Source organism: Pleurodeles waltl, chromosome 3_1 (genome assembly GCF_031143425.1).
Source record: "Pleurodeles waltl isolate 20211129_DDA chromosome 3_1, aPleWal1.hap1.20221129, whole genome shotgun sequence".
Taxonomy (NCBI): domain Eukaryota; kingdom Metazoa; phylum Chordata; class Amphibia; order Caudata; family Salamandridae; genus Pleurodeles; species Pleurodeles waltl.
The window spans coordinates 1,715,586,820-1,715,613,711 of record NC_090440.1 but is presented as its reverse complement, the minus strand read 5'-3'; the positions used below and the strand labels follow the sequence as shown (position 1 = coordinate 1,715,613,711).

At 45.7% G+C, this 26,892-nt stretch overlaps 1 protein-coding gene across 2 annotated transcripts in view; it reads left to right on the top strand.

Moving 5' to 3' along the window:
* Window positions 1–26,892, top strand: part of UBE2F (ubiquitin conjugating enzyme E2 F (putative)) — a 1,010,525-nt gene that overhangs the window by 771,876 nt on the left and 211,757 nt on the right. For both annotated transcript variants that reach the window (XM_069225615.1, XM_069225614.1), the window contains one exon: window positions 7,788–7,820. In XM_069225615.1, the coding sequence (XP_069081716.1) occupies window positions 7,788–7,820 (33 nt within the window). The remainder of the gene's footprint in view (window positions 1–7,787; window positions 7,821–26,892) is intronic.

The following is a 26,892-nucleotide window of genomic DNA, read 5'->3' as shown; positions in this document are numbered from 1 at the left end:
AAGAAGGAAAAGCGGCACCGGCGCAGATCTTCATCACCGAAATCTCATCGACGTCACCGTGACTCCCGGCGCTGTCGTGATTCTCGACGCCGTTCGAGTAGAGCGTTCACGCTCGAGGTCGCCTTCGGTTCGGCGCCATAAGACATGGGAAGTTAGTCCCACCATCACTCCTTAGCCGCAGACGCCTCCAACTTCTCCGCCGTCTGTCTTCGAGGTCGTACCTCAACAGGATCCTGAGTTTTCACCTGCGCAATCTGAGATGCCTGGGCCCGCGCTGTTATCACCTCGGGCGCAGGCTCTGCAATATCCATTGTTCCCGGCGCCAGGTGCTGATAGTTCCGCATTTCTTAATGCGATGTTTTCCATATTTCAACAGATGGCTCCGGGTGGTGGTCCAGCTGGTCCTCTGGGTCCATTGGCTTTTAATATGGGTGCTCCGGCTCTTTTACGACAGGCACCTTTCATGCCCTTCCTTCCAATGAGAGGTGCTGGTTCCTTTGGCGTCGCCTACAAGACCTGCAACTCCGATGAGGACTGCTGTCCCGGCGCCGGAGGGTTCTTCCCCATCTCGTCCTCTGCCTCAGTCAGATGGATGGATCAGAGGATCGGCGTCAAGCGAGGTCATTGATGTCGGTGGACACCTTGTCGACGCCAAGGATCGAGGCCAGGCTTCCTTCTAGGGGGCTAGCTCTTCGCCTCCTTGAGGAACAGGAGTATAACAGGCAGGCCTTGGAGGAGGGTGAGATTGAGGAGCCTCTGACAGATCTTCATGGTTTGGACACTGCTAGTGGCTTGGACACTTCCCCGTAGTGGGACTTGACATCTCCTGGGGAATATACAGAGGAGGCTGCTTCTTTCCACTCTGTTTTAAGAAAAGCAGCTGACTTTTTAGGCCTTCCCCTCCCAGTGGCTGAGGCGAAACCCAACATTTTGACGGAAGTGCTACATCCAGCCTCGACTATTGCAGAACCTCTTTTGCCTTTTAATGAGGCTCTCCTTGATCCAATTATGGAGATTTGGAAAAAGCCAGTCACATCTACGGCTGTTAACAGGACAGTAGAGCGTAGATATCATGTGGCTCCTGCGGATCCAGGCTTTTTGTCGAAGCACCCGACTCCAGAAAGCTCCTGTTCCTCATGTACTGCTCCAGGTTCCTTTCCGGGTGTTCCTTCGGACAGAGATTCTAAAAAGATGGACCAGTCTTCAAAAAAGACTTTCTCTTCTTGTAGTATGTCCCTTAAGTCCACGAATGCCACATGTATCTTGGGCAGATACATCTACGCCCTTATGGAGGAGGTCAAGACATCTCATTCTGGATTACCTCAGGAGGTGTTGGGCCTTTTGTCGGATGCTCAGGCTGCGGCGACCCAAGTAATCCAGTCAGGGTTGGACACAACTGATTCTGTGGCCAGGGCTATGGGCACAACTGTCGCTACGAGAAGACAGGCCTGGCTTTGTTCTTCAGGTTTCTCTCCAGATGTTCAGTCGGCCCTGCTTGATCTACCCTTTGACGGGGATAAACTTTTTTGGTCAAAGGCGGACTCTGCCCTTGAAAGGTTTAAAGAAAGTAGAGCCACAGCAAAATCTTTGAGCTTGCAGGCCTCCTCCTCTGTTTCTTCACGATCATTCAGAGGGTTTAGGGGGTTTGGTCGTGGTTCCTCCTTTCGGGGCAGATTTCAACAGCAAGCCACCACTGCCCTCCCCTACAGATCGTATAGGGGGAGGGGGAAGGGTTCGAACCATAGGGGCCACCCAGCAGCACTCTGCCTCTTCCTCTGGAGGGGTGCAGCACGGTAAGCAGCCTTAGTCATCCACCAATTCCCTTGCATACTACTCCTGTAGGGGGGAGGTTAATGTACTTTCTCCGCATGTGGGAGGCAATAACATCGGACTCCTGGGTCACCAGTATTGTGGCGAAAGGCTATGCCCTTCCTTTTCAGGAGTTTCCACCCCTCCCCATCCCGCCCTGTCCATCCTTCTGTTCGGAAGAACATCTCCTGTTGTTAGAACAGGAGGTTCTAGTCCTCCTTTCAAAGGGTGCAGTAGAGTTGGTTCCAGAGCAGGAGAGGGGTCAGGGTTGTTATTCAAGATATTTCCTGATCCCCAAGAAGGATGGTCGTTGAGACCAATCCTTGACCTGAGGATTTTGAATTGGTTCTCCAAACAGGAAAAGTTCAAGATGCTGACCCTAGCACAGGTGCTTTTGGCGTTGAACGAAGGAGATTGGATGGTGTCTGTCGACTTTCAGGATGCTTACTTTCATATCCCAATACTCAAGTAGCACAGGAAGTATCTCTGGTTTGTGGTGGGATCGCAACACTATCAGTTTGCGGTCCTTCCGTTTGGTCTTACTTCAGCACCTCGAGTCTTCACGAAGGTGATGGCGGTGGTTGCGGCAGAGCTCAGGAGGAAGGGGATAGCGGTATTCCCTTACCTAGACGATTGGTTGATCAAGGCCAAGTCTCTGGAGCTCATGCTGCATCACCTGCAGTTGACAACCCAGTTGTTGTTTGATCTGGGCTTTTAGGTGAACGTGCCCAAATCTCACCTGGAGCCCTCTCAACGTCTCCTGCTCATAGGGGCGGTACTGGACACAACATTGAATCGTGCCTTTCCCCCGCCCCAGCGGATTCAGGACATTCAGGCGTTGGTTCCAATGTTTCAAAGTGGAGCGGTCATTCCAGCCCTCAAAGTCCTTCGTCTGCTCGGTCTGTTCGCTTCTTGCATTCTGTTGGTCACTCATGCACGCTGGCACATGAGGGCTCTTAAGTGGTGCCTCCGAAGGCAGTGGTCTCAACACAAAGGGGATCTCGAGGAATCGGTAAAGATTTCCAGAGACGCTACAGCGGATCTTCGATGGTAGGCTGCAGACAGCAACCTTTACTCCAGTGATAACGGATGCTTCCACTCTAGGGTGGGTAGCTCATCTGGGGGACCTGGAGGTCAAAGGTCAAAGGTCAAAGGTCATTGGTCTCCAGTGGAGCAGATGTTTCACATAAATCTGTTGGAATTGCGGGCGATATGTCTGGCTCTCAAGGCCTTCCTCCCTTCCCTTCGCGGTCAGTCAGTCCAGGTCCTGACGGACAACACTACCGTGATGTGCTACATCAACAAGCAGGGAGGAGTAGGGTTGTACCTTCTCTGCAGAGAAGCTCTTCGGCTATGCTCCTGGGCAAGGGACCATCAGATTTGCTTGGTAGCAAACCATCTGGCCGGAGTGTTAAACGTGCGTGCAGACAGGCTTAGTCGGCACATCTCGACCGATCACGAGTGGCGTCTTCATCCAGATATAGCCCTGTACATCTTCCAGATGTGGAGATTCCCTCAGGTAGATCTGTTTGCCACTCGGGAGAAAGCGCACTGTCCGTTGTTCTGAAGCCTCCAGTATCCGGTGCAAGGAACTTTGGGGGACACGTTTCAGATGTCCTGGTACGGCCAGTTGCTTTACGCGTTTCCCCCATACCCTTGATTCCTCGGGTTCTGAGGAAGATTCGCCAAGACCGAGCCCAAGTCCTCTTAATAGCTCCGGATTGGCCAAGAAGGGTGTGGTATTCAGATCTTGCTCAACTCTCACTGTGCCCCCCGCTCCGTCTCCCTCATAGGGCAGACCTCCTCTCACAATTGCAGGGGCAGGTTTTACACCCCCACCTCCAGAGCCTGCACCTTCATGCCTGGAGATTGAACGGGGCAACTTGAGTTCCTTTTCTCTCCCACCCGAGGTGGTGGATGTTATTTTATCGGCCAGGCGACACGCCACCAAATCTGTCTACGCTAGCAGGTGGGCTAAATTTGTGAATTGGTGTGGAGAGAAGCAAATTGATCCTTTACGTGCCCACTTATCGGACATTTTGTCTTTTGCGTTATCCTTGGCACAGAGGGGTTGTGCAGTTGCGACAGTTAAGGGCTACTTGTCGGCTTTGTCAGCCTTTCTGTGTCTGCCCGACCAACCCTCTTTGTTTAAATCCCCAATAGTTTTGAGGTTCATAAAGGGCCTGACTAATAGATATCCTCCCACTCCTTTCATTATGCCTCAGTGGGATTTGAACTTAGTTTTAACATTTCTTATGGGCTCACCGTTTGAGCCGATGCATGCTTGCCCCTTTAAGCTATTGGTTCTAAAAACTGTTTTCTTTGTTGGGACCAAGGCTGCTTTCTTGCCGAAGGTTGTTTCACCCTTCCATATGGGTATTACACTCTCCTCTTTTTATCCTCCACCTCATCCTTCGAAAGAGGAAGAAAGACTGCATCGTCTGGACCCGAGAGGAGCACTGAGCTTCTTCGTCGACAGGGCGAGGGAGTTCAGATTAGAAGATCAGCTCTTCATCGGGTACGTGGGAAAGAGGAAAGGAAAGGCAGTCCACAAGAGAACACTCTCTAGGTGGGTCATTCTTTGCATTAAGCTGTGTTACTCTCTGGCAAAGAAGGAACCCCCTGTTGGAATAAGAGCTCATTCCACCAGAGCTAAGTCGGCCTCTTCGGCCCTGGCTAGAGGTGTTCCTGTGGTTGACATCTGCAAGGCCGCAACTTGGGCATCCTTCCACACGTTTGCGAAGCATTATTGCTTGGATTCCGAGGTGAGGAGGGATGGCCATTTTGCACGGTCGGTGCTGCAGGATTTCTTGGTCTGACCATTCAGGCACCCTCCACCAAGTGCGGTACTGCTTTGGGACTCTATTCAATGAGTGAGGAATCCACAGGTAGCTAGTGTATCCACCAGAAAAGGCGTTACCGAAGGTAAGTGACTTGTTCGTCTAGACAGCAGCAGGAAAATTACCTTTGAACGAGAATCAACCCAAACCAGTTTGGATACTTGACAGTTGCTGGGGACCAACTATCTGGAAAATGTATATATAGGTCGGATCCAAACCACCCCACTTTGATCCAGTGACACATACTTCCTGACCAAACAAGGGAGTGCTCCACAGAGGTCTTAAACTGCTGTTATATTGTCAGGGCTGGTGTCTGCTTGGCAGCCAATTTCTGAGGTGAGTGAACATCTCTGGAAAATTGCACTTCATGCTGTAAGAGCTTGGGATCTGCCTAAAGAGCCTAGAAACCAGGCCTTGTGTGGACATGCTGCTAATTTTGGGTGGGAAATGCAACTCTGTAATGGACCATGGTCTGTATAGACATGCACCTCTGTCTGGCATTAAACCAGGCATGACCTTTCTGCTACGAGAAGTAATGACTAGTCTTGACAGTGTGGATGTGTGATGCAAAATGCATCCGGAATCCCACAAATTCTCTTACTGTTAAGCAGTTCGAGCCACCTACAGTAGGCTTGATAGGTTCCTAAACAAAAGTCCTAAAATCAGAGAGGTCCATTACCTTTGTCAGTTTCTGTCTGACCATTCCCCTCTCATGATGCAATATTGTGCACTGTACTACCTGGCCGCACTGCTCCAACACACGGTACAGTTGAGCACAGAAGTCACTGCACTTCCTAAACTCATCCACATAGTGGCGACTAAGTGGAACACAGTGGTCACGAGTGCTTCGGCATCCTCTCTTCTTGAAATCATTACCACCAGAGTGGAAAAAACTGTTCAAGGATATAAAACGGGCTATGTCCTTAACTAAATGGAGAGAGAGAGCGGATACCTTACACTAAGAAATGTGTATCCAGCTGATGCATACATTACATTTGCGAATGCATGCAAGACCTTCTGCAACCGTCGGGGACAGTTTTTACAATTGCAAAGCCCAGTAACACAGCAGGAGAAATATGGACTGACTTACTGAGTACCCCCCAATTGTCCAATCCCATGGAGGTACTACTAGAAGGTGAGGTGGCTGACACATAATATATGGGCCATACAAAGCCCTTAAAGGGCAAAGAGAGAAACACCTACTGTGGGTGGAATACTTGGGAGAATTTCTTGGATGCAGAGGTTTAAATTTCCACATTTCAGTGTCCTGCAACAACAGACCTGGTCCCTTCGAGAATACAAAGAAATTTCCACAGGGTCTTACAACTGTCCTAAATGTTGGAGTGCCACAGCTACACTTCTCCATATGTTGTGGCACTGTAGGCTGGTGAAGTCCTTCTGGGAAAAAATCATGGTAATCCTTACCAGGGTGACACAAATACCGGTGTCAAAGGATGTGAATCAGTGTCTCGGGCTTTCACCAAAAACCACAAACTGTAAAATGCTGCACAGATTAGCTTCTTTGGGGCAGGTCTTGTGGAAAGGGCACAGTGCAAGCCACTGGATCTCAACAAGAGTGCCCAGGTATGGTGCCTGGTTGCAGGACATGACTGAATGGGTGCTGGCCGAGGAGTGGCATTTAAAGGCAGTCCTAACTGAGGAGAAAGCTTTAGATGACTTAGGCCCTCATTAGGACATTGGCAGCAAATGCCGCCTACCGCCACGGCGCCGGCCACCAACATACCGTCGCTGTGGCTACCGACCGTCAATAGAATTATGACCATGGCCGGAATTCCGCCAGAAGGCTGGCGTAATTCCGGCTACTGTATTGGAACGCCGCCGACCGTATCATTAGCCATGATACGGCCAGGCGGGGTTTTTCTGGCAGACGCTGCTGCTGTCAGCCGCGCCACGTCCCATCTCCTGCCGAAGGACCCCTTGCAAGCAGGTATGTAGAGTTCTCCGACGGGGGAGGTGGGGTAGGGGGTGTTGTGTGCTTGTGTGGGGCGGGGGGGGGTGTGACTGTGTTTGAATGCGTGTGTAATGCGCGTGTGCATGGTTTGTGTACGTGCATGTTGTGTCGTGTGATTGCGTGTGTGCCTGGATGTATATTTGTGAGTGTTGCTGTGAGTGTGTATGAATGTATCTATGCGTGGGTGACTCTGTGTATGTGTGTGTATATGGGGGGGGAGGGTGAGGGAGGACTCAGGGGCGGGGGAGACCCCTGTCAGTGCCAGGGAAAGATTTCCCTGGCACTGATAGTGCCTACCATCAAGGTTTCCGTGGCGGTACAGAAACCACGGAAACCATGGCAGTGGGCGGGGTCAAAATGCCATGGCAGGCCTAGTAACGCCCCCGAGCTGGCGACTGTAGTCTCCAGCTCGGCGGTCGTTACAGCTGTGGCGGTCGTTGTGTTAAGTTGGTGGTTTGGCTTTGGCCAAACCGCCAATGTCATCATAGTGGAGGTATGTACCGCCAGCCTATTGGCGGTACTACCCCCACTATTATAGCGACCTCCGGGGTCATAATGACTCCATGAGTGGTCAATTCACCCACCACAGAGACAGAACCACTGTTGATCTGTCAGATAGCACAAATAGCGCCGTAGTCTGACAACTGGTTTATATACAAGAGGCTCTACCTTTTTGGGACCATGGAAGCCAAGCTCTAGCATTCCCACCCAATCCACACTTGATACCATTATGCAATAAATGCAAACCATGTGAATAGAAATCATTCACATTGCATAAAAACATAAAAAAATAGTAACTTGCTGCTTTTTCCAGACCCCTGTGAAATCCTTGCAACACCCTGATGAAATGGAGCCCAAAAGCTTTTCGTACTGTTTCTTGACCCAATCACTTGATTGTGGAATAATGCAAATCGTGTTAAATTGGAAGCGTCTCAAGCTGCAAAACTGTTAAAGGTAAGTATCTAGCTTCTTCCTTGTTAAATGTGGTCGATTACACTCATGTGAGTGTTAGTGTCTGGAAGACATGCTCAATACTCTGTCCTAAAGATTTGCTAAAGATGGGCAGTTGCTCAGGATCTATTGTTAGCAATGTTATTGGTCTTTGAAGTTTAGCCTGGGGCTGTCATCAGTGCATTGTTATCTAAATCAGTTTTCATTTTTTGCAGGATGTTGTTTGGGGGTTGAACTCTTTATTTACGGTAAGGCCCTCAGTTCCTTGTTTGCATGCTTATAATCATTTTTTATTGTAGAGGAAAACAAGGATTTCCCTTCGCCCTTAAAGCATTGAATCCCACATTTGTAAAGCCTTTGTCACACGTAGTAATTCTTAACCCATAGTAGAGCTACTTAAGATAATCATGTATTCATCAAGGTTTTTCAGATAGTGTGAGAATAGACCATTTGTATATCTGGTTAATTCTAACATTCCCAGATAGAAGATAATGGAAAGTCATAACAATATTGCCCTTTGCAACAAGCAAATGGTGACAGAAATTTCACAAGGATTTAAATACAGATGTAGCAGTTCAGAACTGCCTTTCTGGTATCACTCTGTATCCAAGTCAATGCTGTACAAGCCTTTTAATGTGTTCAACAGTGTACGCTGATTGAAGGCAAAATAGGCCTTGTTTCTGTTTAGAAAGAAGATAATCCCAATATCTCCACAGTGCTACATTTTAATATTGACTGGTTTGTGATTTTGCCAATTACTAGAAAAATCTAGATAGTTTTTCCCCATTTGGTAGAGTGATTGCTCTTAGAATTGTACTTTCGGAGATGTGTAACGGGCTGGGCCTGAGTAAGAGAGAGAGAGAGAGAGATGGTTCTCAAAGATGCAAGCACCAGTGGATGTAGTCACATGGCTATCCTGTTATGTGAATTATTTTTTTAGGTCTTGCCTCTCGCTTGCAAGACTTTGTTTTCAGCCGGGAGCTTGGAGCCCCGCCTTCTGAAGCATGGGCCAAGTACTGATTGCTTCATCTTGATTAGGGTCCTTTCACTGATGGCACTGTGATTGAGGTACTATTTTTACTTTTTATTGTCTTCCCCATCTTCCTTTTTTTCTTCTTTCCTCCCATCCCCTAACCCCCTTGTCCATGTTGTTTTTTTACCTCCTACCCCCACCACTCCATTGTCAGTGTTGTTATTACTTCTCTTCCAGGGGATCCTTATAAACAGTCATAAACACTGAATATTCTCGCCCACGTGAGGGGACCCCAGAGCACATATTAAATTATATTAGAATTTGGGAAACATTTTTTTTATTTTTATATATATATATATATTGACAAAAGTTACAGGGACGTTATAGTTGGGCTCAGATTTTAAATGTACAAAACCATAGAAATTTACCTGTACGCATCCTGCAGGAGCCGGCATTATTACCCCAAGCAGGGAGCTGCTTTTTATAGCAGTGAGCAATGTTACTTGCATGCAGGGAAGACAGATGAAAACTCCGCTTTCTGCAAATGAGAGATGTTTGACAGCTCTTGCTTGCAGAAAGCGCACTTTGTTTGCTTTTGCTTGCTGGGAGCTGTCACCTCCCAAAAAATATTTTAATGCTTTATTTTCCCCAGGCGGGCTCCAGCACCAGAGCTAAAGGGGTCAGGGTGTCTCTACCCTGGCCCTTTTTTATTTTTTCGCTTTATTTTGGAGGGACTCGGCTGAATCAGAGTCCCAAGATGGCTGCCATCACTTCCTAACTGAAGTATTGGCAGCCAAGCAGAGCTGTGCATTTCCCTGCACAAGCTAGTCATTATTCGCAAAGGCTTCGCGGACAGAGATATGCAAATTTGGATTTCCTTAAATTTCCTCAAAAACTACTGAACCGATTTACACCAAATAAGTGTAGTCTGCATACCAAAAGCTCGCTTTCTGACAAACTTGGTGTAATTCTGTCCAGTGATTCGGGCTGTAGTCATGTATAAAGGTCCTAGGGGAATTAACATGGGAAACACAACTTTTTTGACCCCCCGCCCCCCTATTTTTCTCCACACCTACTTGATGGATCACCCCGAAACATTCTGTGCACAACAAGAATCACTAGCACACTTATTTGGGAAAATTTAGTGAAGATTTGTCAAACTGCAGAAAGTCAAAAAATGCTTTTTCTACGGAAACGTGGTCCTAACTATAACTACCTAGTGGTGACTGTGCCACTAGGTAACCTAAATACATATAAATGTATATATATACAGTATAAATATAAATGTGTAGATATATATATATATATATATATATATAGATAGATAGATAGATAGATAGATATACACATGCACTTACATGTATCTATGCAGCCTACGTTAAAGGATACAAATGCCCAATTACATTGAGTTTTCCTTTAATATACATCACACCAGGCTCCAGCATTTTTGTAAATCAGGAAAGAGCGAGCATAAAATGCATAAACAGCCTTCATTGAAGAAAAACTGCAAGGAAAAGTACAGACATTGATAGCCAATAGCCTGCATTAATAGTATTCCAAGAGAATACTGGCACCGTGCCTTTAAGACCTCCTGTATCTCATCATGCCCCAAATGTGACAATTAGATCAGTTTTTTTTTTTGGCTCCTTTACTGAGGACCTTGAAGCATTGAGCTCTGTCTTTTTGACTTTTTGTTAAAAAAAATACTTCATAAAAACACATTTTCTCTACTTCACTCGATGTCTTTTCACTTCTAGAGTGAGAGAAAATTGTTTTCTGACATGAGTTTAAATTTTTTCCTGCCAAAAAAAGCTTTCCCTTTTCATAAAGTGTCCTGCTTGTGGTAAGAAGGCACAGGCTCCCACTCATTCAGTCTGCATCTTAAGTCTACCTGTTACTCATCAACCGGAGTCTTACTTACCTCTATTTAAAACTCTCAAAAAGGATTTTAAAAGACGGAGAGAAAATATGTCTGCATGGTCTTCAGGAGAGACAGAAATCTGGAACTGGAAAAAAGTCTCCTCTCATCCACTTCTAAGGGACCTGATTATCTCCACAAATCTAGAGGAAGCTCTCCTGAAATGTGACAAAAGAGGGGAATAAAATTAATTTCTAGAAGTAGGAAGATAACTGTTTGTTCGACGTCGTCATCAAGAGTGCCAGCATCGGTGTCGACAATGAAACAGCGACCAATGTTGTGGGAATCCACACACCATCAAGGGTGAATCACTACAAGCTATCAAATCCCTCGTCCCTCCACTAATCGACGTCAAGTACCAGACTCCATTGACTGCGGATCATCACCGTTCAGGATCATCGCCGTTCAGCGTCAAAGCATGAGACAGCGACCACTCCCCATTGTTAGCCATCAAGAGGGCAGTCTCCGTCGACAGCAACCAAATGCTGCTCGATGTTGAGGCAAACATCTCCATTGATGGAAATCAGGCGCCATTTGACATTGAGGCAAGGATCTCCATTGACAGCAAGCAGGCGACGTTGAGGCAAGGATCTCGGTCTTTGGCAACCAGAAGCCGGTCAGCATTGAGGCACCAATCTCTTTTGACAGCATCCAGGCACTGCTCGACATCGAGACAAGTCTCTTCTTCAGTGGCCACTATACTTCAATCAGCGTTGAGAGAGCCATCTTCCAGGCATTCCCCGTCGACTGTGCATTCATTGCCCAGGCATAGGGAAACACCCACAAGACCTTCGCCACGAACACCATCCCGTCATTCTGCAACAAGACAGCACTCCCCTAATGTGCTAAAGGCTGGCCATGTTTCCCAGAGGGCTGCTTCTGCTTGTTCATCATTAGCGTCCTCCCTCTCCTCTACACAATGACAGAGATTGGACAGTGTCTGAACTTGGTCTTTTCCAAGGAGTCAGGACTCACAGTACTCACGTACAGTATGACCTGCAAGGTCTCCCATGAGGGCCCCATCTCTGAAAGTGACTCCACATCCCAGGACTCATCTGGCCCGCCAGCTCTCTGGAATCTCCAACCAGAATGCCTAGAGAGGCCACTCCCACTCCCAGACACAGACCCAGAGCATGGTCAAGAAATCTCCAGGCAGATCCAGACAAAGATCTACTACACCTTCCCAGACATCTCAGAGACCTCGGTCTCACGACCAGGGACGTAGATCCCCTACATGGTCAACATCCACAGGATCATCAAAAAGGGATTACTCTCCAACTCTTACAGACACTCCACCTATGAGAGTATCCCCAATAGATGATCTAAATACCTTTAATGAGGTGCTGGTTAGGGGAGCTAATAAGTTAAACTTTGACATTCCAGCTCCCACAGCGGTCAGCCATCTTTGAGACTCTGCATCATAGGGCTTCTTCGAGACTATTGCTTCCTCTGTTCCCAGGTCTTCTGCAACCAGCAATTGACCTCCATTTGAGTGTCCCAGTCCAGAATCTTAAAGAAATCTAAGTCTCCTGAACAAGTTCCGTCATTTTTAAGAGCTGTTCCGCCACAAGGTTCTGTCATTATCGCAGCAGCAAAGAAAATTCATGCTATTCCCGCTTCAGCATCAATCCCACCAGTCAAGGAAAGCAAACAGGTAGGTTCCTTAGGCAGGAAGATGTGCAGCACATCAGCCTCCTTTATGAAAGTGTCTAGTGCTACAGTGTTACTAGGTCAATATGATAGATCTCTCTGGGACTCACTTGCCAGATCTGTGGATAAACTCCCATGGGAAGACAAACAGGACTTTGAAGAAATCCTGCAAGAAGATGGGTCTGTCGCAAACCACATAATTAGTGCCGCAACAGATGGTTCTGACCTGGCAGCACATACATAGGTGCACAGTATTTTCTCCAGACGTACACATGGCTTAGACTTAAAGGCCTTAAGCCATAAGCGCAATAGCAAATCTTGGATCTTCCTTTTACCTGCAATTTGTTATTTGGATTCCATACAGTCGATGAAATGTCAAAAATTAAAACTGAGTTGGATACGCTAAAAGCAGGGGGGTTAGAAAAGAGGAAGAAATTCCGCAGCCAGTACAGGGAGTCTGAAAGGCTTCCCTACCATCACAGGGTTAAAACCCATAATTGGGTCCCTCATCACCAACACCATGAATCCACCAAGTCTCAGCACCAGTCCCACAGATCAGCACTTAAATGAGGAGCTACTTGGCAGCTCTAAGCTTCCTTAAAGACGCCAAATGAGCAATGCGGTATCACTTCCTCTATTGCCGTTATCCACTCCGGTATTGGGAAGTATCATCAACCATCTCGATGAGTGGCGCACCGTCGCCAGCGACAACTGGGTCTTAAATATTGTAGAGAATGGGTACTCACTTTGCTTCAAATCCCCTCTTCTGAATGTTCTACCTTCAAAAGAATCTTGTCACCAGCTAAAGCTCCTGTGATCCAAAGTCTCAGCTCTACTTCGTAAAGAGAGAGTAGGAGTATACTCTTAGCATTTTCTCGTAAAGGAAAAAGGCCTAAATGCAGAATTCAGACCCATTCTTGACATGTCTCCTCAGCAAACACATACGGCAGGAAAGGTTTTGCATGATGGCTCTACACCAAAAATACCCACAGCTCCATCATACGGATTGGATGTGTTCCACCGACCTCAGGGAGACCTACTTACGCATCCCAATCGCCAGGAAGCATTGGAAATTCCTAAGGTTCAAAGTGGCATCCAAACATTACCAATACAGGGTGCTTCCATTTGGCTTGAAGTCAGCACCCCAAACATTTTTTAAGTGCATGGCAATCATAACGGCAGCTTTGAGAAAGAAAGGCATCTTCGTCTACCTATACTTAGATGAATGGCTAGTAAAAACCTCTTTTCCAGAATTGACAGGAAAACAATTCAATGAATACACTACCTCGGTGTGACACTGGACACAAAGGTCACAAGAATGTGTCCTTCGGGGGAGAGGCTATCATCAATAGTGCAAAGTGTGCCAACATCCTACACACTCCACGTCCATCAGCAGGGCAAGTGGGGCCCCTTCTTGGATCCATGGCATCTTGTATCTTCATTGTTCCCAATGCCAGGCTGCAAACTAGAACTTTGCAGCAGAATCTGGAAGCTCAATGGGATCAATTGACAGACCATTGGGACACCAAGATCACCCCATCTCTGGCTGCGCAAGCATCAATCCCATGGTGGTCTAGGCAAAAAAAAACTGATGTTCGTGTTCCTTTTCACCAGGACACTCTTACCCAGACAGTCATGACAGATGCATCTCTCCCAAGGCTGGGGTGCTCACATGGGTACCCTACAGACACAGGGCCTGTGGTTGTCCAAGGCGCAACAATACCACATCAACATGCTGGAGCTGCGGGCAGTACATCTAGCTCTCAAGTCTTTCTATCCATCCATCCAAAACCAATGCGCTCCTCACCCAAACAGACACCATAACCACAGTACACGGTCTGAACAAACAAGGGGGCACACGCTCTCACCTTCTATCCCTAGAACTGCAGGCCATCTTGAACTGACTCATAGTGAGGAAACTGACCTTCTCTGTGATTTATCTGCCTGGAGTCCAGAACATGAAGGCAGACTCTCTAAGCGGAAACTTCGCAGACTCTCCCGAATGGATCCTGCTCACCAGAGTTGTAAGAGATTTTTCAGAAATCGGAGCATCCTCAGATACCTGTTTGCATACGAAACAAACAAAAATGTCCACAACTCGCAACCAGGCTCTACTATAACCAGGAACAAAGGGGAATGCACTTTTGATAAACTGGTCAGGGACATTTCTGTACGTGTTTTCTCCCATTCCTCTGATACCAGCAGTCATCAACATACTATACAGAGCCAGGACCAGAATGATCCTGTTAGCCCCAGAATGGCCCTGCCAGAGGAAGTACCTGGATTTTCTCCACCTATCAGAAAGAACACACAGGAGACTGCCATGCAGACTGGATCTCTTCTACAAGTTCAGAGGGAAGATATTCCACCCCAGCCTTCCCTGGCTGAGCTTGACAGAATGGCTTCTGAATTCCTGCAGTAAGGACACTTAGGTCTTTCTCAGGAATGCAAGAATATTCTTAAGGAGTCGAAAAGACCTTCAACCAGATGTCCTTACTCTTTCAAATGAAAGATGTTTTACATGTGGTGTATTCAGAATCATTTCTACCCCATTCTGAGCCAGGAGAAGGTAATATTACCATCCATCTAGCCAAATCTGGTTTAAAACTTCCCTCTATTAAGGTGCATTTTGCAGCAATCACTGCCTATAGGAAATCACCTTCTCAATTGTCATTCTTCCAAAGGCCTGTAGATATATATTTCCCACGTTCTAAGTACAATATTTGGGCTAAATATATAATTTGTGCTCTGGGGTCCGCACACATGGGCTTGAATATTCAGTGCTTATGATTACAGGTAAGTAACTTATCGTACCCAGTTATCTGTGTTGCTTCTTCTTTACCCTCTTCCACCATTCAGCAATGGTGTGGAATTGTAATAAAACATCTACTTGTCCATGGGACAAGTTGCTTCATAAATCCATATAAAGGCTGGCTTTAGTGTGAGTAATAGTATTCTGCTCTTTCACAAGGAGCATACTGCCACATAAAGAAGTTGTGTTCAGTACCAGGAAATACTGTGGCAGAGTGTGCTTTTTGAGACCAAAAAGTATTTTTGCTTTTATTCAATGTTTGTTTCAATGATGAGGGCCTGGCAGCTCCCACAACAGTAAAGTTTTACAAAAGTCATGTTAAAACAAAAGACACGCATTGACAAAACCCAAAGACTGACCACCAATTTCAGATCAGTTGGCTTTGTCAATGCTTGTTTATTTTCAGGTTTCTCATCATGCAGTTGAAACTGGTTACACTGATTTTTCATTATGATTATTTTTGGGGAAATACTAACATGCAACAACACATTTTACTAAATGATGCTTCAAAGAAATGTGCTTAAAATTTCACAGCAAGTTAGCAAAAAATGTTTTTTGTTTTTTCTGAACATTTTATTTTGAAAGCAAAGAATCATCAGTCCTGCTTACAAGCTTCTAAAAGCATCTGACTCTAATCAGAGAGCATTCTGGGAGCATTATACATAGCCTCATTATTAAACTTTTCAAACGTGTGTACACATTTTCTTTTTTTAAACCACTCTCAGTGGTGCAGTCCGATCTTACAACATTTATTTAGAGTGCTTACCCTAATAATAAAGGCTTTGCATTAATGAACTACAAATACAGGTTTGAACAGGATTAACATAGGGACACAAATATTACCTCAAGTTCAGACAGTTCCCTCTCCTGCAAACTGGCAACCAAAGGGTTTGTGCTGCGTGTTGCCTCTTTTCTTCCCCTCGCTCATGTTGCGGGTGTTGTACCCACCCACCATAAGAAAAAAAAACACCAAGATGCAGCTACTTCTGGCTGCATCATAGCGCTTTTATAGCTTCTCATTCCTTCGTCAGATCACCTTTCAGGGTCGAGCCTGCGAGCACAGGCGCTAGCCCACCAGTTTAACACTTGGTTACTTGCTTGCCTGGCACTCTTCTTTACAGCCTCGTAATTGGGCAATGAAGGCCTACCATCATTTCCGTTCCTGTCTGTGGAGCAGGGACCAAGCACTGATTGATTCAGCGTAATCTTTTTAACTTCTAGGGCCCTGCGAAAACAAGGTGTGTGACACATTCCTAGCAGGATACACAATTGCAAAGTTTTATTTTCTATAGTTAACCCTTTTATTTTATTTTGCCAGGTCTTATTTTCTCACATTGCACTCATGTTTAGTTTTATTTTTGCTCATGGGCGCTGTGCTCAAAAGATGACAACTATCTAAATATTGCCAAGCAACATTGTTTTTCTTATTTGTAATTTCCAAAATTATATTTTAACACATTCACACATGCAGTACACCACAAATCATCCCACTCTGCCCCACTCCAATTGATGCCAGGCCACCTCACCTCACCCCACACCAATCCACCCCACCCAATCCAGTTGACCCAAGACCAGTTCAATCCACACCACTCTACAGCAAACCACCCACGCCAAACCACCACACCTCCCAACCCAACACCAGCCTACCTCAGTCCACCCTACTCCAAATATTCACCCCAGTCAAATCCTCCCCACCTCAAATCACCCCACTCCAATACAGTCCACCCCATCCAATTAACCTCACTCCAATCCACCTCACTCCAATCCAGTCCATCCCACTCTATGCCAGTCCATTCCACTGCACTCCATTTCACCCCAGCCCAATTCGCCCTACTCCAATCTACCCCTTCCTGTCCAATCCACCACAATCCACTGCACTCAAAATCCACTCCAGTCCCCCCACCCTAATCCAATCCACCCTGCTACAGAAATCCCCCCACCCCAATCCACCCCACTCGTATCCTCCCCATCCTACTCCAGACCATCCCAATCCAGTTTACCACATCCAAACCACCTCTCTCCAATCCAGCCTGTTCTACTCGAATCCACCCCACTCCACTCCAGTCCATTCCAACCCAATTCACCCCACTCCAATCCACCCCACTTCAGTCCTGCCAACACCACTCAAGCCCAGTACACTCGACCGCACTCCAGTCCACCCCCTTGAATCCTCCAGACCCCAAACCACCCCACCCCAATCCACCGCAACTCACTCCAATCCATTCTGCTCCATTCCACCCTACCCCAGTCCATCTCACCCCACTTCATTTCACTCCAGTCTAATACACCCCACTTCAGTCAACCCTACCCCATCTTATCCACCCCACTGAATCCAGTTCACCCTACCCCATCTAATCCACCCCACTCAATCCAGTTTAACCCATACCAATCCACCCCACCTCAGTGCATTCTACCCCACTCCAATCCACCCCACTGCAGTCTACCCCAATCCAATCCACCCCAATTCTTCTCCCACCACACCAATCCACCCCACTTCAATCCACCCCACTCCAATCCAGTGAATCCAGTCCTCTCCAACCCAGTCTCTCCACTCCAATCCAGTATACTCCAATCAACCCACTCTACCACGTCCATGTGCACCACACTCCAATCCATCCAGCCCACCCCACTTCAATCCAATCAACAGTAATCCACCCCAATCTAGTCCAGTCCACCCCGATCCAATCCGCCCCACTTAATTCCACCCACTGCAGTTCAGGCTAATCCATCCCACTCCAGCCCAATATAATCCGCCCCACTCCAATTCTCCCTATTCCAAACTACCCCATTCAGTCCAATCCACCCCAGCCCCATCACTCCAATCCACCCCAGTCCAATCCACCTCACCAGATTTCAGTTCTCCCCACTCCAATCCACCCCGTCCAGTCCATTCACTCCAATCCACCCAACTGCACACAATCCACCCCACTCTACCCCACTCAAATCTACCCCAGTCTACTCCAGTCCAGTCCACCAGACTACCTTAGTCCATTCCAGCCCACTCCGCCCTATTCCACCCCACCCTATTCCACTTTACTCCACTTCATTCCACACCACTCTGACACTCTGTTACTGACCACTGAACTATACTCTCCTCTATTCAACTCTACAACATGGTACTCTTCCCCCCCCCTCCAATCTAAGATACTCTGCTCCAAACAAAATCCTCAATACAACACTACTCCCCCACTCCACTCTGACCCTCCAGGCCACTAACTTTTAGCCGTACTGAACAGTAGCCACACTGGTGTATCACATGGCAAAAACACACTGCCTAGCCAGCAGCTGCTGTATAGGCGAGACTTATTGGCTTTGCCAATGCTCTTTAAAAATAATAATAATAATAATTTCCTTTTAGCCATGCTGCACAGCAAGCCACACTGCTCTACAATATGACTAAGGCGTTGGCAAAGCCAAGGTCTGTCCCATAAGGGATACCTATTGGCTTTGCCAATGATTTTTTTGCATAGCTTCTGTGCTTGCTGCTGCCAAACATTGCTCAATTCTGAGACACTTGCAGGCTTTTATGGGAAAGGCCACAGTGTCACTGGATTTTCAGAGAGACTGCATCATACTTATTTTTTGTTCCACTTAATTCTTAATCTAGTTTCCTGTGTGTGTGTGTGTGTGTGTGTGTGTGTGTGTGTGTGCCCGCACACACATTTGTGTGCTTAACTTATCCGTCATTGTTGCATGTTCAGCTTTACTTATGCATCCTATGTCCAAAACTGCCTAACACGTCCTCTTTCATGCATTTCCACTGTTTTACACCATTGTGGTCCAGTCCCTTCATTTTGCATTAATTTTTCAGTGTCTGCTTTCCTCACAGGTGTCAAGATTATCTGTGTTGCTACCTTTATTACCCAGTATCCCTCGTTCTGGTCCAACCTTTCTTCCCCCTCCCTTATATTTTTAGTTGCAGCTTCATTTATGACCCAAGTGTACTTGTAATTTCTCCTTATTAATAAGAGGAACATGTATCAAAGTGGGCGTAAGTCTCCTCAAAACTTTAAGGTACCATGTTAAATGGATATGCCACTACTCATTAGTCATGTAGGGTACTGTTTTAGAGGGCCTTTTCCCAATTCCCAGGGATCAAAGTAACAAAAATTGCTATACCTGGAAAGTAGTTACTTTAAGCATCTGATCTACTGTGACATGTGACAGGTGATACAAAAGGATGATTTGAGGATGAAGATGATGAGCTGTGCTTGGGAAGTGCATTGTGCAGGAGACTTAAAAGGATTACAAATCCATGTACCCATTACTAGTCTAGGAGCTGCAACACACTTGCAGTTGGCCATTCGTATAAAGTGGTCCGTGTGTAGTTGAACCCATGCAGCTGATGTGTTATGCAGAGCCAAGTGAAGGATAAAGGAGACTGTGCTGAGGCAAACCACTGGAAAGAGTGGTCAGATGAGTTTCAGGCTTTTTTCAGCCATCATTCAGTGCCCAGCAGTCCTAAATATAGGTTAGGTCGCTCACAGCAGGCTTGAAATGGGTACAGTACATACATGTGCCACCTGGAAATGACTGGGCCAAGGACATTTTTAACCTTGGCCATCAGTACTGCTATACTAGCAAATAACCTAGCAGAATCAAGTAATGGAGGTTACTGGGTCCACCTAGATTATGACTAATGAGGAAACGCCAGAGACCCAGGGACTCTGGCTGCTAAAATTATCTGAAATCGCAGGTGAAAATATGGGCAAGAATGGTGAACAAGGGGAATAAGCTCTCCTGTCGTGTCATCCTCCTCTGCCCTCCTCACACTACTCAAAACTGTGGAACCAGAGGTGTTAAATCTAGACCCCCCTCCTTCCTTACCTCCCACTGTCCCTCCCGGATTGTTCCCCATTTCGACCCTCTGGGTCTAAGTAGTGATGGGCCAGTGTTTCTGACCTTGGAGGTACTGTTCCAATCATTAACGGTATCTCTGGGGTACATAATTACTGGAGCAATTAAAGGGCCACATAGCATGAGAACTACTGGTGGGGTGCTTTAAGAGGAATGTCTCATTTGAACTCTATTTTAGATGATATTCCAGAATTATCTTGATAAATACACTAGTTTCACTATGCTCTGCAATGTGTAAAAAGACTTATGTTATGTAGATGTGAGGGTTTATGACAAAATCGTCTTCCTCAATTCTAGTTTTTATACAGACATAGATGAGAAAGGCTGACTAGATCAGCATTCCCAGAAAACACATGTAATTATAGCAAAGGGAAGGGGAGTGGGTAGGGATCTAAATGTGCTTTATAGGCCATTCAATGGCAACAATGTATAAAAAGGTGTTGATAAAAGCAGTTCCAGGTGTCCCTGACAGTGCAAGATTTAAAGATGTACAAATAAAATTACTTGTTTGATTGTTGGCAATGTAATAGGTGTATTTTAAAGATTACATAACATTTTTATCAAGGCAGAATATTCGAAGGAATAGAAAATAAGGAACTATTGCAGCTAAAGAAGTTACACTGTGGCTACAAAATAATGTTATCATATCAAATAGTTGGAATGGGGTAAAGATGAATTGCGTCAGCAGGTGGCCTATTGGGTGCCAGTTGATTGTCAGGGCTTCTTGCAAACAAGTAGCAGTCTTTTATGTTTAGAGAAAAGTACGGCTAGATGTAAGGTTATAAACAATGGAAAAACAATTGATAAGTGATTTGGGCAGGTAAAGATTCATTCTCTCACAAATTGCAAATTGTTGAATCAAAAGATTAACAATGAAGATTGCCTTGGATATCTGTGGCAGATATCCATTCTACTGATACAGGTGTTCTGTAATTTGAATACCTGGTTTGTGTATCACTCCACAGGCTGGACAACAGATTTATAAAGCATATCCACCTACTCAAGGTCCATCAGTGAGGTTGAGATGTTAAATACATTTTTGATTGTTGCCCATGTTTGTTTTCCATTGACAAAAGCAGGGAAAGGAACAGCCTGGCTGTAATATGCATGGTATCACATTTTGATATGTAGACAAAGAAGTTGATATGAAAGGGATTTGCAAGCTATGGTTGAAAAGAACCCAGGAAGTGGGGATACAAGTCTGACTAATACTAACTTAAAAGCATCCGTTGTAGCCTATTGAGGTAAACCGTGGGATAATTGGTTATGCATATTTAGCTAGATGCCTAAATGCTAGAGCTAGTAAAAGGGAGTCTGTGTTTGCACATATCATGGAGTAAAATCAGCAGGTGTAAATGGATCACCATGACAATAGTAACACCTGTCTGACGGAGGGACTCAAATTTTAACTAATTTGATTGAAGGTGATATTGGGCTATCTGTTAATGGCAAAGAGAAACTATTATAGATTGATACCGGAAATATCAGAATACCAATGCTTCCAATATATAGATTGGAAACATTGAAGAATCGGAGAAAAACAGTAGTTATCAATTCTACATCTCGTAATGGAATTGACTGTGGACCAAAATGTGAGAGATTAACTACTACTCTGTTCTCTTACAATAATTTTCACATAAATTAATCAGTGGGTTTTGTTATTTTTGATTGTTGCATGGAAAAGTGCTTGAACAAAGGTTTGAGATTTTATAGAGGGTTTATAATTTCTGGGAGGTGAAACAGAAAATTTTATTAAATTTTAAAAAATGTAAGACCGAAAGATCAGTATTGAAAAGAAAGGTGAACTGTTTTCTAATAAATATCCTTATCTAACTAGCAAAGGAGTTAGTAAAATAAATGCCTAAACCAAGTGCAAAAATCATAAACTTTGAAAAACTATGCTTTGTGGATACTTTCAAGACAACCTGCTCACAGATTGTACATTCCTGAAACACTCAGACATTGTGCTGAAATTTATGGAGCACATATATCTGTCTGTCTGTACTGATTTTTTTAACGGTATTTATGACTGTCCACAAGTATATATAAAAGCCCCCAGAGGGCTGGAAAAAGATGTAGCTGATTGCCCACTGATGGAATAACAGGTGAAACACATTAATGTCTTCCAAATGGTGGACTGACGTTCTTTCCATTATTCTTTCCATTATTCCAAAATGGGATTCCCCCTAAAGGGTATTTTCGACGATCCGTCTGGTAAAATTCACGGTCTTCACCTACTTACTTCTTTAGCATCTCCCTGTCGATGATTTCTCTCGGTTTTGACACACTTCTCACTGAAATCTTCCCAAACTTTTCCTCGTGTTGGAGACCTCTCACCAAACATCCATCAAATCTTCAGAGCCTTAATTAGAATATGCTGCATTGGCTTTAGGATAGGAAGTGGGAGAAAATTATTCTCCCACACACGAAGGGTGACAGGTCACTCCAAATGCATTAATTACTGTATTAAATATAGATCATAATTTACATATGATGGATTCTGATCTTGTTAGTATATTGAATTAACTATTATTCTCAGACTGGCTGCCCTTTAGAAAGGTGTGCTGATATGAAATAGGAAAGTTAACAACTTCTGTGATATAAAACCGGTCTGTGATTTGATACAGAAAGTAAAGAAAATTGCAGCATCTGACCATTGCAAAAAAGCACTTGTAGCAAATTATGACCATATTTGACAACAGGGAGTGTGCCTTCAGGTTGTAATTGGTACATGAGCATCTCTTTCGAAAACTAAACAAGGTTAAAACAAGGCTATACTGCTGCTTACTATTTTTAGTTAATCATATGTGTTCACTGTATGGGAGAGATAGAATTGGCTGGAAAAATGCAAGTGCCAAGGATCGATTCCAGCACAACTTAAAACAGATAATTTAATTAATTAGAAGGGCAAAAATAGGTGTAAAGAGCATAGTGCTAGCGACAGACTACTTCCTTGGCAGAAATAAGCTTTTAAGAAGACTTTTAAAAAGGCATGACTGAAACCAAAGTCAACATGTTTGAGACGCAAATTAATAAAAGTGAGTATATTGTCAACATAGGCTGGGCTGAGCCTAGATTACAATTACTGGTGTTGACTGTTATACCAACCTGAGGCCATGCTGCATGTGTAGGCAGGTTGTATAATTAAAGGGGTTTTGGTGAAAGTGGGCACTTATCATGTGATGGAAGTTCACTTGATGGCTCCTTGGCAATTTGTTGGTAATGTTGGTCCAGCCGTGTAGTGTGGTGGCAGTGTGCTGTGGTTTTGCAGCGTGAATCTTTTACAGGTTCACATGCTGTGCATGTGTTTTGCCATCTAGTGTTTGGGCCTGGAATTATCCACTATTTTATGGTCCTCTTTTTTGAGTTTTGTTTATTGGGGGGCGTCGACAGAACCTCCATTTGGTGTCCCCTTGTGACGTCATCCTACTTTCTGATATATTCCAGATTAGTTTTCTTCCTCATAGAAAAGCTCTTCCTAATCTTTTTGAGGTTCTGTTGTGAGTAGAGGCTGTATTTGCTCAACTTCCATCTCTGATGTCTTATGGCATTGACACTTTGTGGAATTCTGAAATCTTTGAGGTTGTTGTCGAATTCCATAAGAGTGGACATCTGAGCCTTGAGTCTTTTCCTTTTCCTTTCTATATCAACGGCCCGTTTTTTAGGGTCGGTCACAAGCTCTTTATCTTCGACTTCAAACCTTCCTTTGACTATGACTCAGTCGTCGAGCTTCAGTGTCCGGCTCTCCACTGTTGCGCTTTCAACAGTGATGCATCTTTTTCCCTTCTGTCCTTTGACGTTGCAGGTTTTTTCAGAGGTTTTTCCCCCACCGGAGTGTCCCTTAAGGGCTCTGTGAGACACCTTGTTATGAGCCCTGCCTATGGACGGCAAGTGTTTCGACCCTGAGGCTCCCTTGTGTGTGTGTGTGTGTGACTCTGTCTTTTTCAATTCAGACGTCTTAGAAGAGGGCACTATCTCTCTTACCTCTGACTTTCGGGTCTTCTTTAATGCCTGTTCCTCTACATCAGAAATCTTCCTATCACCCTCCGATGTTTCACCTTCCACTTCCTCTGTGACGTCCTGTTCGTCGTCGCTCGACAGCCCCAGATCTCTGAGGGGTGGTCTGGACTTCTGGTCATACAATGCATGATAGACCATTCTCTGCCTCACTCTTAACCCTCAAAGTCTTCGGTGCTAAAATGGCACTGGCTATCCAATCCTCACTCCGATGTTCAACTGGAAGGCAGAGATTGCACATCGGATATTTATCTTTTTGTGCGTACTTATGGTGCAAAACTGGACTGACGTTCTTTCTATTATTCCAAACAGGGAGCCCCCTGAAAGGGTATTTTCGCCGATCCGTCTGGTAAAATTCACAGTCTTCTCTTACTTCCTTCTTTAGCAGCTCTCTGTCGATTTCTCTCGGTTTTGACAAACTTCTCACTATAATCTTCCAAAATCTTCCCAAACTTTTCTTTGTGTTGGGGACCTCTCGCCAAGCATCCAGCCCTAAAAGCGGAAAAAAAGAATCTGAAGATGACTACCAAATGTGGGAACATCTAGAGGATGCAGGACGACGTCACAAGGGGACACCAAGTGGAGGTTCCGTTGACACCAACCAACAAACGAAAATCAAAAAGAGAAGGACTACAAAATAGTGGAGCGTTTCGGACCCAACCACTAGATGGTGTAATAATGCGCAGCATATGTATCCAGAAAATTCTTCAAGCTGCAAAGCTACACGCTTTCACAACTCCACAAAGGATTGGCAAGGCTTGAGTAATGGATCTTTATAAGAGATGATGGTTCGTCTTAGAATGATTTCCCCACTAAGGATTAGAACCTGTCAATAAAAGCAATCCAGCTTTCCTGAATCATTAAACAAGCAGACCTGCCCAGCATGGGTGCTAGACGACAGCATGTCTTCTTACATTTGCAGTTCCCTTATGAAGACCTGTTTGTCTCGATCTAGAACAACAAAAGTTCAGAAGCTTATGAGCATAAATGATCCTGATTGCCACTGAATGCCCCAGGCAGCAATGGCTCCCAGACTTGTTTGCAAGGGTTTCTAAAACCACACAAGGTGTTACCTTGCAATCAGAACCTGCTGACCAGGCTACAGAGCCAACTATTCCATCCAGATTTGACATCACTGAGCTTACTAGCATGGCACTAGAGTTCAGATAATACAGATGACTAAATTCACCTCAGTATTGTGCGGATACCCTTAAGGAAGCTAAGAGGCCAGTAACTAGGAAATCTTTCAAATGAAAGAGGCTTTCCCATCAACATTATCATCCTTCAGTCCTTTATCGTAACAAGTAATTCTACCACACTAACCACACTTGGCTAATGCTAAGCTGCAGTTTTCTCGGTTTTAAGTCCATCTTGCAGCTATAAATGCATGTAGGGAGTTCCATCAGCTTTCCTTACATTCAATTAGCCGAGGACTTGATTGAGGGCTTAAAGATTTTTCTAAAGGTGCCTTCTATACCATGGAAACTTGACCCAGTTGTCTGAATCAATTTGAGAGGTCCCTTTTTAGCAGACTGGCATTTGTCTGATTTATCTCTCAATAGATGACATTCCGAAGATGTATTCAAATAAAGTTGAAGTAAATGGCATTTCTGATGGATACAACTACCTGTGGATTCACCTTATGAGTTCACCCAAGCGTCAGCATCCCACAGAAAATCTTCTTCCCAGCTCACCACATCGAGGACGTCACAATTGCACAGCTCCACGCAACTCTGTGTGACATCACCGTGCCTGTAAGAAGTCCTCGCCAGCGTGCTGACGTCAGTTTGCTTTTTTCCGTGCCTTCGACGCTAACGGTTTTCTCCTAGCCCTCGCTACTGTTGGAGGTCTTCTATCATGTTGCTAGTTTCTATCGGTTTCTTGTTACAATGTCTCCTCCTAGGAAGTCGCGTTTCAAGCCATGTAGAGAGTGTGGGGGTCGCATGTCGGTTACTGACCTTTATGACGATTGCCTTTGGTGTCTGAGCTCTGAGCATGACGTTGAGGAGTGTGTCTCTTGCCAGAGCATGAATCCTAAGGCTCTGAAGGAAAGAGAGGCCAAACTCTTTTTGGCCAAGGCGAAGAAGGGGCACAAGAGCCATTGCAGATCCTCTTCCCATGCTTTGTCGAAGAGACATAAGAAACGGCGTCGTCATGACTCTCGGCGTGGTTCGGCTCGGAGCCGGTCAAGGTCTCCATCATGGCGGCGCCATGTGATGTGGGAGGTGAGTCCGACGGTGACTCCGCAGCCTCAGAGTCCTGAGGCTTCTCCAGCGCTGTCGGTCTTTGAGGTAGTAGTACCTCTGGACAGTGCTCTATTTTCACCTGCTGCCCGTGATTCCAGTGCTCAACAAGCACAGGTGCAGCATGGAGATCAGCGGTATCCTGCCTTCCCGGCTCCGGGAGCGGATCCGGTGGCATTTTTGAATGCCATGTTCTCGATGTTCAGTGCAATGGCCCCTGCTGGTGCACCGGCTGGTCCCACAGGTCCGTTGGCATTTTCGTTGGGATCTCCTGCTCCATACAGGGCAGCGCAGTGTATGCCATTCTATCCGGCTGAGGGTGCCGGACCGGCGGCGATGTCGTTGCCTCGAGGCCCTGTGGTTCCCATGACGTCGCCTTCCAGGCCTATCGCGTCGATTTCATCGCCTCGTCAGTCGACGCCGATGATGGAGCCGCAAGTGTCCTCAGCGCCGTTGGGATCCGCTCTGGCGCCGGATCCGAGGGATGGATTCAACAGAAGCCAACCTTCCTCTTCTGTTCCGCGTCAAGGGTTGAAGCCAGTGTCATCGACGTCGGCCAATTCCATGTCGATGCCAAGGTTATAGGCCAGACTGAGGTCACGCAGAAAGGCCTTGAGACTCCAAGAACAGGAAGAGTACCAAAGGCAGATGTTGGAGGAGGGGGAGATTGAAGAGCCCTTGGGGGACTATCAAGGGCTGGATTCGGCCAGTGGGCTTGACACTTCCCCGGAATGGTACTTGTCTTTACCGGGGGAGTTCACAGAGGAGGCGGCCTCCTTTCACACGGTGATAAGAAAGGTGGCAAACTTTTTAGAACTTCCTTTGCCTGCTGCAGAGTTTAAGGCAAACA